The 18396-nt window shown below is 36.8% G+C and overlaps 2 protein-coding genes, 1 long non-coding RNA gene and 1 pseudogene across 3 annotated transcripts; 1 reads left to right on the top strand and 3 right to left on the bottom strand.

Moving 5' to 3' along the window:
- Positions 1 to 156: 156 nt before the first annotated feature.
- Positions 157 to 1187, bottom strand: LOC137744378 (uncharacterized). The gene has a single exon (XM_068484207.2). It carries the CDS (start codon positions 1074 to 1076, stop codon positions 162 to 164), a length of 915 nt encoding a protein of 304 aa, XP_068340308.2. The 5' UTR covers positions 1077 to 1187; the 3' UTR covers positions 157 to 161.
- Positions 1188 to 3064: 1877 nt separating this feature from the next.
- LOC148695695 (uncharacterized) lies at positions 3065 to 5311 on the bottom strand. Its single transcript, XR_015964738.1, has 2 exons — positions 5187 to 5311; positions 3065 to 3987 (listed from the first exon to the last, which is right to left on the bottom strand). It is a non-coding gene; the product is annotated as an uncharacterized LOC148695695 (long non-coding RNA).
- Positions 5312 to 13837: 8526 nt separating this feature from the next.
- On the top strand, positions 13838 to 14407 carry LOC148695696 (uncharacterized; annotated as a pseudogene).
- Positions 14408 to 15593: 1186 nt separating this feature from the next.
- On the bottom strand, positions 15594 to 16193 carry LOC137734264 (uncharacterized). Its single transcript, XM_068473559.2, has 2 exons — positions 16125 to 16193; positions 15594 to 16037 (listed from the first exon to the last, which is right to left on the bottom strand). The coding sequence occupies exons 1-2, from the start codon at positions 16191 to 16193 to the stop codon at positions 15594 to 15596; spliced, it is 513 nt and encodes a 170-aa protein (XP_068329660.2).
- Between the last annotated feature and the right edge of the window lie 2203 nt (positions 16194 to 18396).

Here is an 18396-nt window from a genome sequence, read left to right on the forward strand (position 1 = left end):
ATTTCTTTCCATTTCCAAATTGTTCAACATGGCAAGAGAGCATATTAGAGGTCGTAATTGGACTTGTGAGGAAGATGTTGCTCTATGCTTGGCATGAGTTTCTGTTAGCGAAGATGGTGCAGTTGACACTAATCAAAATAAGAAGGTTTTGTGGGATAAAATCATTGCAAAGTTTCAAGAAAACTAGGATAAATACCATCAGTTAGGTAGTAACCTAGCTCATACCTATTACCATTTACCTTGTACTGAAATTCTGGTGCCCATCCATTGACAACATTATCGAATAAAGGAGAAGACCAAAGAACGTTGATATCGTTGTTTGATCCAGGAGCGCTGAAGAAAGCATGCCAAATCCATGTGTCGTAAGACGCCACAGCCTCGAGCACGATGGTTGGCTTGTCATGACGGCCCTTGAATTGGCCAGCCCAACCAGTAGGACAATTCTTCCATTCCCAATGCATACAATTGAGACTTCCTATCATGCCAGGGAAGCCTCTTTTTTCTGCCTTGCGTAGAAGCCTCTTCAAGTTTGCACGATTTGGGTTGCGGAGGTATGTGGCTCCATATATGCCTTCAATTGCCTTGCAGAAGCGCTTCAGGTTCTTAATAGCAGTACTTTCTGCAAGGCGGCAATACTCGTCAGTTGAGTTTGCAGAGCATCCATTAGCTAGCATGCGAAAAGCAGATGTGAGCTTCTGATGAGGTGATAGACCTTGTCGGCCTGTGGCATCTACCCTCCGTTCAAAGTAGTGGTCATGATTGACAACTGCATTCAAGATGCTTTCAAAAAGCTCTCTCCTCATCCGAAACCGCCTCCGAAAATCATGAGCAGGAAATCTCGGACGCTCGATGAAATAATCTTTCATCATTCGATCATGACACTCTTCTCTATCACGCTGCACATATGAACGCCCCGTGACAGAACCACGATGGCTAGATTCGCCATGGTGCTCAGATTGCATAAACGAGTTGATAAGTTCAACTTCAGCATTGAACAATTCTGCATCCTCAATCTCCATCCTTGCTTGGTATTGTGCCATCTGCATTGCCATACTACGCCTTCTTCTATCACCCATTGATGAGATATTGAGGATTTTTAGGAAACAAAAACTCTTTGAAAGTTGAAATATGGGTGAATATAGAGGATGATTGAAGGTTGAAAGGTTGTGTGATCAACAAATATTGGACATATGTTTATATAGAGGATGATTTCTGAAAGTTTGGTGGTGAATGGTTGGTGAAAGTTGAAAGTTTGGTGTTTATATAGTTGGTGAAAGTTGAAAGTTTGGTGTTCAACGGTTGGTGAATTGAAAATTTGGTGTTAAAAGGTTGGTGAATTGAAAGTTAGCCCAGGGTTGAAAGATTGGTAAAAGTTGACGGCTTGCTTTGTGGGAAATTTAGTGATTTTTCAATATTTATCGGAATTTAAATTTTTTTAGATTCAAATGTTTATAAAATTAATTTACGACAATCTACATATTTATTTTTTTTTTAAATTTTAATTTAAGAAAAAAAATAGCCTAAGTTCATTCTTTAATAATCCCGGGCTAAAATTTTAGGCCAGAACGGTTGGAGTAGAAAAGTTATTTCTGGGCTAAAAGCTAAATTTTCCGGGCTAAAATATTTGACTTTTAGCCCAACCATTGGAGATGGTCTTAGAAAAGGTCTCTTGAAAAATAGGAAACAAAATAAGTTAAAAGAAACTAAAAAACATAATCCCATAATATAAAAGAGAATATGTCGGTTAACTGATCTGCCTCGTTCAGGGCCTTAGGCACTGCCAAAACAGGCCCAAGATGACTCTTTTTAAAAATTAAAATGTTATGAACGTATTTGTAGAAGGACCCCAACTTAAAACACATCATCTTGGATGCCAAAAAGCCCAAATAAGCCCAAAACATCACTTTGACAGCTTCATGCTCTGGTCTTTTATTTCATCACCATAAATAAACCACTTGGTAGAAAAAATTGAAATTTTGATAGAAATAAGTTGAAAGGCTCACGAACATCCTCCAATTTGAATCACACCAAAATTCATTCGTTTGGTCACTTTTTACTTAAGAAGAAATCACAAGTCCTACATTATAAATGTAAATCAAAGTATCAAATTTCATCAAAATAATTACTAAGGGATACTAAGAAGAGGATAAAATATATAATATAAAATCGACTCATTACCCCCATTGTGTCTTTATTTATAGTAATAGGGAAGGTAAATTCCTTACTCCAATAGTATTACAACTTTAAATGATAATATCTAAAGATACGATATGGTAGAATCCTACAAGGATATCCAATATTCAATAAGATTTATACGATCACATTTCTAAACCATTAGGACTGCAACAAAATCATATCCAAACCATATATTATGATTTATAATATGTTAAACGGGTTTATGGGGTGATTTTCGAGTGGGAGTGATATTATCATATCCGCCACATCGAGTTTAAAAAGGGCAGATTACCACACTTAACCATACCCATTGGATTCTTTGGCTATGGCCGATGTATGAAAGGGAATTTTGTTTGGACCCATTTGTTCTCTTTCTACACCCAATTTATTAATTTTTTATCTTGAAATTTCAAATGTATTCAATAATTCTCTTTCTACACCCAACAAGCACAAAAATAAATAAATACATAAAAAAAATAAAAAAATATAATAATTCAGCAATAAGCAACTCTGGTCATCTTCTCTCTCCAAACCCCAACCACTCTAGTTTCTACCCCTCTCCAATCCCTCACTGTCACCTCCCCTATCATCCACAACAATTTGAAAATTAGGAGAACTTTTTTTCCTAATAGTCCACCATTAAAAAGACCCAAAAAAAATTTATGTTAATAATACTTTTGGTAAATTCAGGATAATTTTAAAATTGTGGGGGGTTGGGGAAAGGCATAAATTGGGGGTTGTTAGGGTTTGGACAGAGGGAGTGGTCGGAGTTTTCTAGTGCTGGAATTAAAAAAAAAAAATTTTTGCTCTTTTTTATTTGAGTATAGAAAGAAACTTGTTGGCCACATTCAGAATTTCAAAATTAAAAATAATAAGCTGAGTGTAGAAGGAAGATAAATGGGTTTGAATAAAATTTTCCTGAAACAGCTCAATCAAGTTTTCTACTATATATATTACATGAATAATAATCAGTAGAGGTAAGTTTTCCCTGCAGATTAATATTGGCCCAGTCAAATCTCATGTGGTGAGACCACTAGTGATTATAATTAAAAAGCAACACCTATTTACTTTGTGCTTAATTTATTGATTATAACATTCATTCAACAATGAGTTGCCCAATCCAGTAGTGACTTATAACCAATGGTACTAGATGAATCAAATACCCGTCGGTTACGTACCCTCATCTCTTTTCTTCTTGCATTAGTGGGTGTGGAAGAGAAACGCTAGAACCATGCAACAGATCGAGCTACACCACTTTGGCCTACATGCTCATCTCATCTTCTCTTTCTCAAGATCTCTCGCTCTCTTTTTTCTTACTTTTTAACTCTCATCGACTACATCGGCAATTGTGGCTGCTCCATCCTTCTTGCAAACCCCTGCCATATGCTATAAACTATGATGACTGCATTCATCGTAGATTTGCAAATCTTTTGACACACTCGACGAATCAACGTTCTTCCAACAATCAAAGGCATAATGATCCAAGAGAAGAAAACAAGTCGCTCATCAAGCACGCTTGGAAAGAAGATGGAGACTAAAGAGACTGAAGAAAGAGAGCCGGTGAGTAGAGCAATATGACCGGACATTCGAGAGTAGAATATGGTAGTGCAGTTACGGCGTGATTTTATGTTAGCTGCAAATGCAAAGCAGTAAACTACTGTTGTCGACAAAAATATCCACATGACTCTTGGGTGTGTGTCGAATGGGGAGACGTTTGCACCTTGACATTTCACTTGAAGGACGCCGATTAGCAGTGGATTCAGAAATGCAAAGATGGCATGCCATGGCACTGAGGAAATGAACCCTTGCAACCTACAGAATGAAATAAAATAAAACGTCATGCAAACTAACTCATCTAAAGAAGTGCAATTATGTTAAACAATATCTTTTACTCTTCATGAAGAGTGGGCTTTCATAACTCTCTGCGAAATCAAGTGATGATCACTTAGTATAAGCTTTTAGGTATAAGAAAAAAAGTCTAAAGCTTTGGGAGCTGTTACTTCTTATCCAAAAAATCATCATATATACTCATCCATTACGAAATGGTAAGGCTTGGAAGTCTAAATTTGTAAACTAAATGATGTGTCAACAATAAGAAATAAGCATGTTAATCAACACTTAACTAATAATCCAATTATTAACTTTCATGTCACTTTGAAGAATGCAAGAATAACCTTTGGAGTGGCTATAATAGCTACCGAAACCGTAATTAGGTCTCGTTTGGTATAAATGATTGAATTAGAATGGATAACCATCTAAGTTCAGATTATATAGAAGGTAGAGGATACTGATTTTTCATTTTCAGGGGATTAGAAGAGAAGCAGACATTAATGAAACTTCTCCTTTCTAATTCTTCCGTTTTAGGGAGGACTGAAATGGTTCTTCATAAGTAATATCTTCTACCTCCAGGTTAGTCACAATGTTCTCAATTCGTTCTTTCAACATATATAATTTGAAAATAGCTCTTAGGAATATGATTATTCAATATTAAACCATACCTTAAACATGAACATCACATGATAAGAACTCATAATGACCCAAAGAAGGTCGAGCTACTTACACAAGTCGGGCAGAAGTGGAAAATGGCCAGCGTTCAATGATCGATGCCCTAATTTAAAGATATATAAAATAATACATGTCGGCGGCCATGTACACTAGGTTACAGTTTACTCAAAATCCGGTCATCAAACACCTTAAGTATAACGATATCATTTAAGCGAGCGTGCCTTTACCGCTATTATTTGAGCGATCATGCCATTACAAGTCAAACCAAATCTAATCCTCCATTATCAGTTATCTATCTATCTCTCTGTCTGTCTGTCTATCTATCTATCTATCTATATGTAATCTACCCTATTTATACGTACGTGTGTGTGTGTATTCTATATAAGTAGAAGTAGAAGTATACGTACTGTGGGCATATGTTTGTTGCCGAAGTTGGTCTCATTGTGATCAATTGTAAGCATAAAAATATAGAAGCAGAAACAGCAGTAATATGAAGAAAGTACAACCTCTTATTTTTTATTTTCCTTCTGAGCTTGATATGATTCCATTTGGAGACTTTATTGCTGCTGCTGCTAGATCTCCAAACCGCAAAGTCAGCATGGTGCTCTCTGCTCTCCATATGTAAGCAATTTCTCTGCTCTCCATATTTAAAGGAGGAAGGCAGTCTTTCTATTTATAACTGCCTAATTAATGAAGCAGTTGGTTAGTTGAAAAATATAATTAAATATGTCGGCGACTTTTAACTGATGGAGTACTGACTTGATGGATCAGTGGATATATATCAATCTGAGATCAACAAATTAACATGGTTGATAAATTTTTTTTTGGTGAAAAAACAAGGTAGATAGGTAATAGTGTACTATTTCTATATGGAGTATTCATCCCTAGCTAGATAGAGACAATTTACAAGCTTGGAAGAAAAGGACTCACGTACATGTTCTGCATAATTTACACCAGATAAGAACAAAATTAATGGAGGGACTGCTGATATGTGCGCTCTTGTGTAAATATGCCCAAAGAAAATATGGCATCACCGTTTTGCATTTAGTGGTCATTCTCTTCAATCCTGTACATTCCAGATCAAACCCTCTCTCCTTCTAGCTTAGAGTTGTATTATAATCCCAAATCAAAGCAGCTTTTGCAGTTGCCGCCTTGCTTGTAATCAAAGTTTAAATCATAATAATTAATAACGAATTCAGAAAGATGTAGTATACATTTCAATCACATATTCACCAATTAACAATTCAGTTGACGTGTAATTTTGTGACATATATGTACCATAATTTTAGGCTTGTTTTCAAAGCTTGATTGTCAATGCAAAAAAATTAACCAAGATCGAAAATATAGTTAGTTCTTAGAAGTATTAGCTTCTTGTTCATCCTTACATGTCTACACATTTTGTCTATCTTTCCACACACGTATCGGTGAGTGTACTAGCAAACATAATGAACATTACATTGATTTAATGATAAGAATTATATTGCTGACAAGTGAAAATTAAATGTTGAAGTCTAGGGTTTCAAGCAAAATCTGTTAACTTTTTGTGTAGTGCATGCATGCCTGATGATCCAGAGGGATCGATGGACACTTCCGAGTTTACTTTTTGTTAAAATTAAACACTTTTAGTATTAATATTTGATGTAGGCTTCTTTATTACTACATCACAATGTAATTCCTAGCTATACCCCTCACAAAAATTACCATAAACAAATATGTAATTTTGTGTAAATTTCGTGTGTAGTTTAAAAATATATGATCAATCCAGAAATGCCTTTAGAAACATCAGTAGTGCACATACATTATTTGATACAGCTGTTAAAACACAAAAAAAGAAAAGAAAGTTAAATGTTATCTATATATATATATATATATATATATATATATATTATATAAACTACTAGTAGTGCACGCGTTCAAGCCTGCATATTTTTCTTTTTTGGTGGTTATTGAATTCTTAAGTATTATTTACCTCTTTTTGAACTCAAATGTACTTTCCGGCCGTATAATAATTGCAATCTTTCTTCAGAGTATGATGGCAATAGCCTCCGTTGCTGCTGGCTAAGGTTTCTCTGGCACTACTTTTTTGATCAGATAAATCCCCCACCAGATATCCTCCACCATTTAGACTTCAAAGCAAAAACCACTGATAATTAAAAGCAAAAGCAAGTTGCCTTTTCTTCGTCTATGTCTAGCACTATCAGCTTAATATATTGCCATGCATATTTCTTTCTTCGATAACTTTATATATGCGCGAAAGATATGGAATGTCGTTGAAAGATCCCTTTCCATTATTGTTGTGAAATTAGTTGAAAACGCAAAGATATGTACATGATAGAAAATTCCTCAAAAAAAAGGATATTCACGTTCTAAGAAAAGTATGGCACCTTGCAATTGCATTGTAACTCACTTGAAAAGTGGGCTAGTCAAATCTGATGAGGAGGTCACCCAGACCTTCACATCCGAGGAACTTCAAGTCCCCTTGATATAGCTTTTAGGTTTTATTCTTTTAAAACTGAAAATAAGAAATTTGTCTATTAATTACTTTTAATTTTCAATTTTTTTTTAAATGAAAATTTGAAAACCAAAAGTTAAAAACTAAAAACCGAGAAAACTTTAAAAAAAAAAAAAAAAAAAAAAAAGTAGCACTTAATATGTGATTTTCAATTTTTAACTTTTGGTTTTATTTATTTATTTATTTTATTTATTTAATTGCAAGTAGCTACCAAATAGTTTTCAGCAAATAAGTTGTCAGTTAAAAAAAAAAAAAAGAAAGAGAAAACTGAATTTATAGTGCATATATACAAGATGGAGATATGGATAGAGTTTTCACCAAGTTCCACAAGATCAATACATTGCTGCTGAATTACATGCATTCTGAGGTTCTTTTTTTTTTTTTTTTTTCTTTTGTTTAGTAACGAATGAGTTGAATATTAAATTGGATTCCGGATCCTCTTTATAAGGATCATAAGGATCCTCACATTCTAGTCGTTCATCATACATCGTACAGCCTGAAATTATTTCGAATTTTTTTATTTAAAATTAAACACAAACAATACTTAACAAAAGATGACTGTACGATATACGATGAACGGATAAAATGTAAGGATGAATCCTCACAATGAATCCGGAAAGGATCCTCACCTTATTAAAGTGACTCTGATACACATTATAGAATAGTATTTACACAAAAAGCTATATACACAGACCTAACAGAGCATCCACCTGTAGAAACTCTGAATCCAAGAACCAGAGTCGCTATAGGAGGAGGGAAAGGGTAATGCTAGGGAGATTAAATTTGTAGACCAAATTTTATGAACTAAATGACATGAAAATTAATGATTGAATGACTAAGTGTTGATTAACGTGCTTAATTTTTATTGGTGACACGTCATTTAGTTTGTAAATTTAGTCTTTAATCTCCTTAGCATTACCCGGACAAAAAAGGAAAAAAACTTCTACTTTTCTTCCTTCCTTTCCTCCACTCCCTCTTTTGTGGTGACTATATTGAAGTTCCCCGCACTTATTTTTGTTCATTTTTCAATCCCATCCTTCTTCCAAAGTTATCCCTTTATATTTATTAATTCAATAACTCTAAATCTAATGTCGGGCCTATGAATTTGGTATCGAGCCTAATCAAGATTTTGCTCATAGTTTACAATTGTTTCTTGACTACATGTTGGTGGCCTGATTGCGACGCTCGTGCATGTGATGACGGTGATCCTCATCTCTTAGAGTTTGGATTTTGTGGACTAAAAAATAATCAAGAAAATTATAAAGGCGACACGTGAACTTTTAGGTTAAAATGACAAAATTACCTTTGAGGTACATCGGGATTCCCACATGTATACAACGGATAATAACAGCTCAATCAAGGAAGAGTCAAAGATGATCAAAATGATATTTATTCAAATCCCTCTCATCACTCCTCATCAAATCCTTATTCAAAAGGTACCTCCCAAATTTTCTGTTTAATTTAGGATTAATTGCCATGTTAATTGCAAGATATTACTTCACATAATATCTTGCAATTATTCACACAATTTCACCATATATGGCTGACCACTATTCTCCAAATAGGACCGGCCACTCCCCTATAAATAGCCTTATTCTCCCACTAAAAAGTTAAGTCATTTGCTACTCACAAACTCTTAAACACATTCTTTTCAGAATTCTAACTTTGACATTAGAGATTCTTCGGTCAAAGCCCCCCAACTCATCATGGGCGTGTGAGGATTTTGGCCTTCATCTTAGGTGTTATTATTTTGCAGGTGCATTTTCATCAAAGAAAAAGGTAGCAGAAATTTGCATCCAAGTGTTAGCACCCTGCTGCCAAGCATCGAGTAGAATAGAAAGGAGATGGCCACAAGCTTAGATATGGCAGAGGAGAAATGCGAAAAGGTCATCACTTGCATCGCAGCCTACCAGCAGCAGCTCTTCTCTAGCTATAACAAAAAAGGCCAAGATCCAGCAATTCCAGCTTGGAGATCTAGTCCTAAGAAAAGCCTTCATCACTACCCGTAGAGAAGGCTCCAAAAAGATGGATCCCATTTGGGAAGGTCCGTATAAGATTAGCAGAGTAGGCGGCAAGGGTAGTTGCACCCTTGCCATCATGAATGACAAAGAGATAAAAAAAACAGTGGAATGCTTACAATCTGAGGAAGTACCATGTGTGATCTCCCGCTACATCAAAGCCTGAAGACTTAAGTAGCTTGACGGACACCACCTCGCAAGCCAATGACTATCTAGGTGTTATGCAGCTTTTACCTTACAGCTAAGTTTTCGTTCATTTCACTCATTTTTCAATGAGGAATTCAGAAGTAATTTACAACTTGGCTCGGCTGCATGCTTACAACAACTAATCACTCATGTACTTCAAAATAAAACCGCGCATTTCTTAGGGACTTATCGCAGGAATTGCGCCCTATTGGGGACCAACTATGCTTTCTTTGCCTAATTTGTGGGGAACCGGGCCTCAGAGACGGATAAGGCACATTACATAGTACGGCCTATGGACGGCTATCCTGGAACCTTAAAGCTGCTACTGAGTACACTAAGGTAGCCTATGATTTCCGAAAGACTGCCTACGGCCTCCCTTCGAGTAGTAAGCCACGCTAAACTTATACAACTGGACATTTTTTGTGAAAGGTTAAACAGTTAGTGTGCATAGACAAAGCTCTATCCATTGCCGACATGCTACACAGTCGATAAGCTTCCCTTCTGCCAAGCGCCGAATGATCATTTAGATCTACACTAATTCTTAAAGTGTTGTGATACTTGCTACACAACCCACATAATTGGTTACATAAAAAGTAAGGAGTTCTCTCGGACCTTTGCTTACAAAATTTCATACAATTGCGTACTTTTGATAAGAAAGGTTAGAGAATTTCATGACCCAAAAATCTTTAGTATGTTATGATGCAGACCACACGGCTCAAAGGATTGAAGAAAGCCAAGGTTAACAGCCCAGTGGTCAAGTGGACTCGTCTGCTTCTGTAAGTAAGGCGTCCAGCTGCTAACCCTATGGCTAACAACTTTGCAAAAGTTCTACACCAATGCCTACGGCTGCATAGGCTATGTGGGCTTGTCTACTTATAGAAAAGCAGCACACCTGTTGCTGGTCTAAAGGTTAAAGGTTGGGTGTAAACAAAAGAAGCTAAGATGAAGAAAAACAAAAGAAGCAAGTCTATTACATTTTCTAGCAAAATTGATAAACAAATAGCAAAGGCCGAATGAGTTCAAACAAAGCAAAAAGCAACAAGGAAAACAAAGAAAATCCTAAAGGCTACCTAGAAGACTATTCTTCAATAGCTTGGACATCCCACAACTCCTTGGTCGCCGCACCTTTAGCAGTCGCAACATTCTCAACAGTTGCATTATCCAGTGTTTCACCCCTGGCTGCCCCGCCTGGGAACTAACTTCTCCAACTACTTCACCAATGGAAGACTCAAAAGTAAAGGTAAGCAAGTTTTCCAGATTAATAGAGGAGGTCTCGAAGTTTTTCCCAGCAAACTTAAAGTCAGATGGCCTACCAAAGAGATGATTTACATAACTCAGCTTGTAAAAATCAGCCTAACTTTGAACAAGTGAAGCCTTGAGCCAAGCCTTCTCACCTTTCAGCTGCTCATTCTCCTCAAGCAGACTAACAGAGACGTGTTGTAGCTCATCCACTTCCTTATTTAGATTTTCGTTGATTTTTAGTGCACCTTGGAGTTTTAACATTTGGGGTTCAAGCCTATCAACAACCTTCTTGAAGTGAATCACTTGATTATTAGCAGTAATTAACTTTTCATCCTTTGCATGAGCAGCATAACAAAGCTCAGGAACGACACGTTCAATATCTTGAATTTGAAGTATGTAACATCTAATCTCTTTCTATGCACTTTCATACTTAACTTGGATCATGTCAAGCCTAGTCTTCAAGTTAACGATCTTTTGGCGAGTGGTCTCAAGCTACAGAGAAATGGGGGCAGAGATATTAGACCCCTTTCAAGCGACGAACTCAAACTCCAACTTTCTGGTATTCTCAGTAAAAGAATAAGTTTTAGCTGCCATAGCTTTGCCATCTCATTGGCAGTCTTGGTATCCTCTTGGTTAAGAAGCATAGACTCAGCTACCAAAATCGTTAGTTTCTGCATCATAGCAAGCAGAGTAATCCTTCTATATTGGGTTGTATGCTTCACAAAGGAACTTGGGCAAATAATCCCTCTAACGCCATCAATAAGCTTGGCACATGCATCCATGTCTTCAAGCAGATCTGGCTTCAAAAGTGCACATATCTTAACAGCTTATTCATAAACAAGTTTGGTGGATTTCTCACAACTGCCCACGCGAGAGTCTCATTTTTCTCAGCAGGTGAACTAGTCTCAATAGCAAGAGGAACATGCCTTGGTGCTACTTTAGTAGCAGAGTCCACCTTATCGCTATTCATAGTAGCAAGCCTCTCCGAAGGTGAACTAAACTTAGCTCCCAACTGACGTCTTGGCACAAATTTGGGCACTGGGGGCACGACATAACCTCTACACTGAGCAATTATATTAGCAATCGCACTAGCTACCTTTGGCATGGAAGGCATCATCGACTCAGATCTAGCGGCCTCATCTTTCTTCCTATTGGAAGAAGTCAAGTCAATCACAAGCCTATTGGTAGTAGGCGAACCCTCACTAGCAGCGGAAGAAGTCTTCGACTTCTTCTTAACTGGCATCTCTTGAGAAAGCGGGGAAGATCTCCTTTCCACCTTCATTCACAGCAAGCTTCACGACAACGAGAAGATGAGCTAATACCTCCGCCTTGATCCGGTTTATCTCCTCTCTCGGGGGCAACCCACCTTTCTCCCAACAAAAAGGACTAAGCAGTCAACACCATTCATAGTACTCAGCTGGGATGCCTAAAACAACATGCACATTCTTCATATCTAGGGAAGTCTTGGGAGTTAAGCTAAATTTTGAATTTATATACGCAGAGGAGGACAATTAACAAATCAGAGAGCAACTTAGCAAAAACACAAAATAGCTTAGAGACTAAGCAGTCTACTTATTGGTGATGAAAATCGTCGGAACGCGTAGCTCAGAGGAAGAATCAAACTCTCATTCTCCACTTATCTCTAAAGTCTCATTGGCCCAGTCATGATCTCTCTTACTCGAACGATCAAATAGCTTATGGTGGGATCCCAGCTGCCCAACTCCATCAATATGGCCTATGTCAAAGAAGTACCAAAATTCGTTGACAGTCAGATCCAAGTCAAAGAATTGGCTTAGATTGAGGAATCTCACCATCACACGGACCGCATTGGGAGAACATTAAGTGTGGGCACACTTCATGAAGCAAAGCACTTTTGGAAGAAATAAAGCATGGGAAAAGTAAATCCCAACATGAAGTAGTAAGGGTGAAACTTAATGGCTTTTCGAGCCCTACTACATGGCTCACGGATGCTACCCTCCTTGACACGCTTCACACACACCCCAGAAAAAATGGCATGTCTATATGCTTCAAGGAAATCTCCAAACGAGTCATCGGAGCTAATTTTGAAGTGAGTAGCCTTGAAGTAGCCCATTTTACTTAAGGACCCACCTTGGTGATTCAATGGTGGCACACCATCGTAACTCTTGTGGCTTGAAGAAGACATACTTGAAGAAATTCTACAAAGATACAAGGAAAAATTATTAGACGGCTATAAAAAAAAAAAAAAAGGTAACGCACAGGTCTTATGGCCTAAGGACCAAGCCACAGCCCAAGACCGCATGAGCCCAACAACTGCGCCAGGCTCTACGGCCTGGTCCATTTCTGATCTAGGCCCAAAAAGCCTTTCAGCCCAAGTCAGCAAGAAGAAGGGGTAGGCGTCCCCACTCCTCCTTTAGTCTATCGCTCACACGAGCCAAGTCTAGCGGCCCGCAAGCCCAAGGCCTCTTTTTCCTCTTTCTGCATACGAGCTTGAGCCCAGTCTCAGCCCATTTATGCTCCAACACGCCCCATGCGGAGCGCTTGTAATTCGTTCCCAACAAGGGTAGCCTCGTTGTCAGCGGTTTGTTGGCCACCCAATGCAGTCCAACGGCTACATTTTCAATCTGATGGTTGGTTTCATGGGCCGTTGGTTGATCTAATGGTCCAGATTCAAATTTGATTTTTTTCAATATGTTATTTTAAAATACATTGAATCCAATGACTGAGATTGAATATAATCAAATCTAATGGTTCAAAAAAAAAAAAAAAAAATCTAACGGCCCAAATTTAAATCCAACGGCTAAAATAGTTTAAAAAAATTATTTAACTCAAAATTCACCCAAAACTCTATAAATACCTATGTATTTGTTCAAACATCCACACAAAACTCAATTTTCTCTTACCATTCTTCCAATTTATGTTTCTACCATTTCTTTCCATTTCCAAATTGTTCAACATGGCAAGAGAGCATATTAGAGGTTGTACTTGGACCTGTGAGGAAGATGTTGCTCTATGCTTGGTATGAGTTTCTGTTAGCGAAGATGGTGCAGTTGGCACAAATCAAAATAAGAAGGTTTTGTGGGATAAAATCATTGCAAAGTTTCAAGAAAACTGCAATGGCGGCGGGCGGGATGGTGGTGGTGGTGTTTATGATCGGTGGAAGACTATCAACAAAGCATGCACTTTATGGAAGGGAAGCTTGGAGAAAGACGTGGTTGGCATGGCTAGTGGAAGGAAAATTGTGAGTTTTGTTCTTGATATTTTATTTGTCATGTACATAATATTATGTTGCAACTAATTAGTTTTATGTATTTTTTGCATAGGGTGACAAAGCAATGGAAATTTACAAGACAAGAGTAACACCAAAAAATCAAGTTTTTAAGTTGCAACATGCTTGGGACGTCCTTAATGATTGTCCGAGGTGGGGAACCGATGCGGACCAACAATGGGGAAGATTATTTCAACGTGAAGCTGCACAGACAAATGCCGGAGATGAAGGTGTCGATCTCCTTCTTTTGCAAGGCCCCCGGGAAGAGATTAGCAAAAGGAAGCAAAGAGAAAAGGGAAGTCCCAAGATCTGATGAATGAACATTTTGATACCAGAATTGCAAAATTGAACGAAACTCATAGCGCTCGCCAAGAAGAAGCGGCCTGAATGCGTTTGCAAATGAAGGAAATCTCAGATAGGGAGGAAAATAGGTTTGAAATTGAATTCATGATGAAGGACCTCAGTAAATACACTCCAGAAAGGAAGAAGTTTTTACGTGGTAAGCAAAAGGAAATTATGTAAAAGTCTGCCTCAAGGAGTATGTTTCAAGATGATGAATCCTCTGAACCCTATATCCCAACATTTCAACGAAGTCCATCACCAAGTGAAGATGGTGGATATGATTGTTAAGTTTATGTAGTGTAGGAATTATGTGCTTTATTAATTAAGTTTATTAATTTTCATTTGTATTAAGTTTATGTAGTTTATTAATTATGTGGTTTATGAATTATCGGTTGTATTAAGTTTATGTGGTTTATGTACTTTATTAAATTTATGTCTTATTAATTATCCAATAATTTATGTCTTATTATTCCACACTTTGATGTAGAATAGATGCCTTCAATAATTCAACCTCCATTCAATAATTTATCCAACGTACTAGACAAAATACTTTGCACAAGAAGACACTTAAATTTATTACTAGAAAATAACAACATAGTACACTGAAAATTATTACATAAATGCTTAACCAACATCATCAACGTTCACCTTCTCGACGCCATACATGCTCAACCAAATTCTTGCAGAGTGTGTCATGACATTGAGGAGCTTGAATTCTATTTAAAAGTCTCATATACTCACTCAAGGTGACCCTATATTGTTGTGTTTCATATGTGGTTGGAGCGAGATATTCAACATCTCTTGCAATAGCTCTCGCATGTGTTGGTTGGTCATCATCTACATTTTTGTCTGAATCTTCTTTAATTTCGATGTACTCATCTTCCACAATCATGTTGTGCAAAATTATGCACGTCATCATGATTGAATTGAGGTCTTCGGACTGCCAAAATTGTGTAGGCCCTCTAACAATGGCCCATCGAGCTTGTAGGATCCCGAACGCTCTTTCCACATCTTTCTTGCAAGACTCTTGCCTCTGCAAAAATAATTTCTTCTTTGCACTATCGGGATGAGAAAAACTTTTGACAAAGGTAGACCAACTAGGATAAATACCATCAGTTAGGTAGTAACCTAGCTCATACCTATTACCATTTACCTTGTACTGAAATTCTGGTGCCCATCCATTGACAACATTATCGAACAAAGGAGAAGACCAAAGAATGTTGATATTGTTGTTTGATCCAGGAGTGCCGAAGAAAGCATGCCAAATCCATGTGTCATAAGATACCATAGCCTCGAACACGATGGTTGGCTTGTCATGACAGCCTTTGAATTAGCCAACCCAAGCAGTAGGACAATTTTTCCACTCTCAATGCATACAATCGAGACTTCCTATCATGCCATGGAAGCCTCTTTTGTCTGCCTTGCGTAGAAGCCTCTTCAAGTCTTCACGATTTAGGTTACGGAGGTATGTGGCTCTATATATGCCTTCAATTGCCTTACAAAAGCGCTTCAGGTTTTCAATAGTAGTACTTTCTGCGAGTCGGCAATACTCGTTAGTTGAGTCTGCAGAGCACCCATTAGCTAGCATGCAAAAAGCAAATGTGAGCTTCTGACAAGGTGATATACCTTGTTGGCCTGCGACATCTAGCCTCCTTGCAAAGTAGTGGTCATGATTGACAACTGCATTCAAGATGCTTTCAAAAAGCTCTATCCTCATAGGAAATTGCCTCCGAAAATCATGGGCAGGAAATCTCGGACGCTCGATGAAATAATCTTTCATCATTCGGTCATGACACTCTTCTTTATCACGCTACACATATGAACGCCCCGTGACAAAACCACGATGGCTAGATTCGCCATGGTGCTCAGATTGCATAAACGATTTGATAAGTTCAACTTCGGCGTCGAACAATTCTGCATCCTCAATCTCGATCCTTGCTTGGTATTTTGCCATCTGCATTGCCATGCTACGTCTTATTCTATCACTCATTGATGAGATATTGAGGATTTTTAGGAAACAAAAACTCTTTGAAAGTTGAAAGATTGGTGAATATAGAGAATGTTTGAAGGTTGAAAGGTTGTGTAATCAACAAATATTGGACATATGTTTATATGGAGGATGATTGATGAAAGTTGAATGGTTGGTGAAAGTTGAAAGTTTGGTGTTAAACAGTTAGTGAATTGAAAATTTGGTGTTGAAAGGTTGGTGAATTGAAAGTTAGCCCAGGGTTGAAAGATTGGTAAAAGTTGAAGGCTTGCTTTGTGGAAAATTTAGTGATTTTTCAATATTTATCGGAATTTAATTTTTTTATATTAAAATGTTCATAAAATTAATTTACGATAGTCTACATATTTATTTATTTTTTAAATTTAATTTAAGAAAAAAAAAAAGCCTAAGTTCATTCTTTAATAATCCCGAGCTAAAATTTTAGGTCAGAACGGTTGGAGTATAAAAGCTGTTTCTAGGCTAAAAGCTAAATTTTCCGGGCTAAAATATTTGGTTTTTAGCCCAACCATTGGAGATGGTCTAAGGGAGGGGAAACAAAATATCCTCTAGCTTTATCTCTCTTATAAGGTAGAATAAATTGCTCTCGAAGTTGATTTAATCATCTACTTACGGTAGAATTAAATAGACTTTGGAATTGATTTATTTCCCTTTCCTAGAAAGATCTAATTTCCAATTAATGTGGGATTCTACATCAAAATAGGAAACAATCTTATGATTCCTAAAACAATTGAAGATATTTACACCTGCTGCCTTTTCTTGCGAGCAGCCCAATAGGTGTGGGGGTATTTGTGGAGCCAAAAATGATCAAGAAAGTTATGGAGGCGACACGTGGACTTTTGGGTAAAATGACAAAATTACCCTCGAGGCACACTGAGATTCCCATGCACATGCAATAGACAATAACAACTTAATCAAGGAATAGTCAATGGTGATCAAAATGGTATTTATTCAAATCTCTCTCATCAAATCCTTATTCAAAAGGTAACTCCCAAATTTCCTATTTAATTTAGGATTAATTGCCATGTTTATTGCAAGATATTATTTCACATAATATCTTGCAATTATTCACACAATTTCACCATATATGGCCGGCCACTCCTCTATAAATAACCCTATTCTCCCACCAAAAAGCTAAGCCATTTGCTACCCACAAATTCCTAGACACATTCTTTTCAGAATTCTAACTTTGACATCGGAGATTCTTCGGCCAAAGCCCCCCCCAATTCATCATGGGTGTGTGAGGCTTTTGGCCTTAATCTTAGGTGTTATTATTTTGTAGGAGTATTTTCATCAAAGAAGAAGACGATGAAAATTTTCATCAACAAGTTTGTTTAGGGTTGTGTAGGTTTGGCAAGAGATTTAGCTTAATTTTTGTAATGTGGATTTCCAAAATGCTAGTGCAACTTTTATTTGTGTCAGATTTTTCCTTTAGAGCTTGTGTTCTTTGTTCATGTGTCATGGCAGTTTTAAAAGGTGGGTCCTCTTGAGTGTTGTCAGCACTTAACAACTTGTTAAGAGAGAACTAATGACTACACTTAGATTGAGCTAATTTCGAAAGGTCATTGTACTAAATTTGTGAAAGTAAGATGTCATAAATACCAGATTAAAAATTTTAAAAAAAAAAAAGCTTTTAGTTTTGTAATTACTAAATAAGTTTTCAGTTAAAAAAAAAGTGAATAAAAAACTGAAAAAAGAAAACAAAATCGGTATCAAACGCCGAAGTGCTTCTAGAACTAAAAGCGCATTTTCTGATCACATTTGGTAGAAAATTTTTGTGTGATAAAAAGCACTTGAAGTGATATGTGTTTTTTTTCAAAAAGTACTTCTAAAAATATTTTTATTAAAAATTTCAATATATTTCTAATTGAAATGCTTCTGAGAAGAAGTATATTTTAAAGAAGTTAATTTAAACGAGCCCTAAAGAGTAAAACACAAAAGTGAACATTTAATTAGCTATAAGCTTGATCCCTTCAAAAATAATTTCAAAAAAGAATTAACTTGGCTCTCAATGGATGAGGAGGAGTTCCACCCAAGATACTTTGTTACCGACTTCATGCTCTTGATTGGAATCATTCATATATTAATCATTCTATAAATATTTTTGCTCAAAAACAAAAAAATCATTCTGTAAAATATTATTTATGGTGAAAATCAATATTGT

Source organism: Pyrus communis, chromosome 7, assembly GCF_041283825.1.
Source record: "Pyrus communis isolate YQ-2024b chromosome 7, ASM4128382v1, whole genome shotgun sequence".
Classification (NCBI taxonomy): Eukaryota; Viridiplantae; Streptophyta; class Magnoliopsida; order Rosales; family Rosaceae; genus Pyrus; species Pyrus communis.

What these genes read in the sequence shown, in the direction of transcription:
- LOC137744378 (XM_068484207.2), bottom strand. Translation starts at nt 1,076, where the DNA reads ATGGGTGATAGAAGAAGGCGTAGTATGGCAATGCAGATGGCACAATAC.
- LOC137734264 (XM_068473559.2), bottom strand. Translation starts at nt 16,193, where the DNA reads ATGGCAATGCAGATGGCAAAATACCAAGCAAGGATCGAGATTGAGGAT. An exon ending in CAGAATTGTTCGACGCCGAA is followed by an intron (nt 16,038 to 16,124) that starts GTTGAACTTATC and finishes TCATATGTGTAG; the next exon opens with CGTGATAAAGAAGAGTGTCA.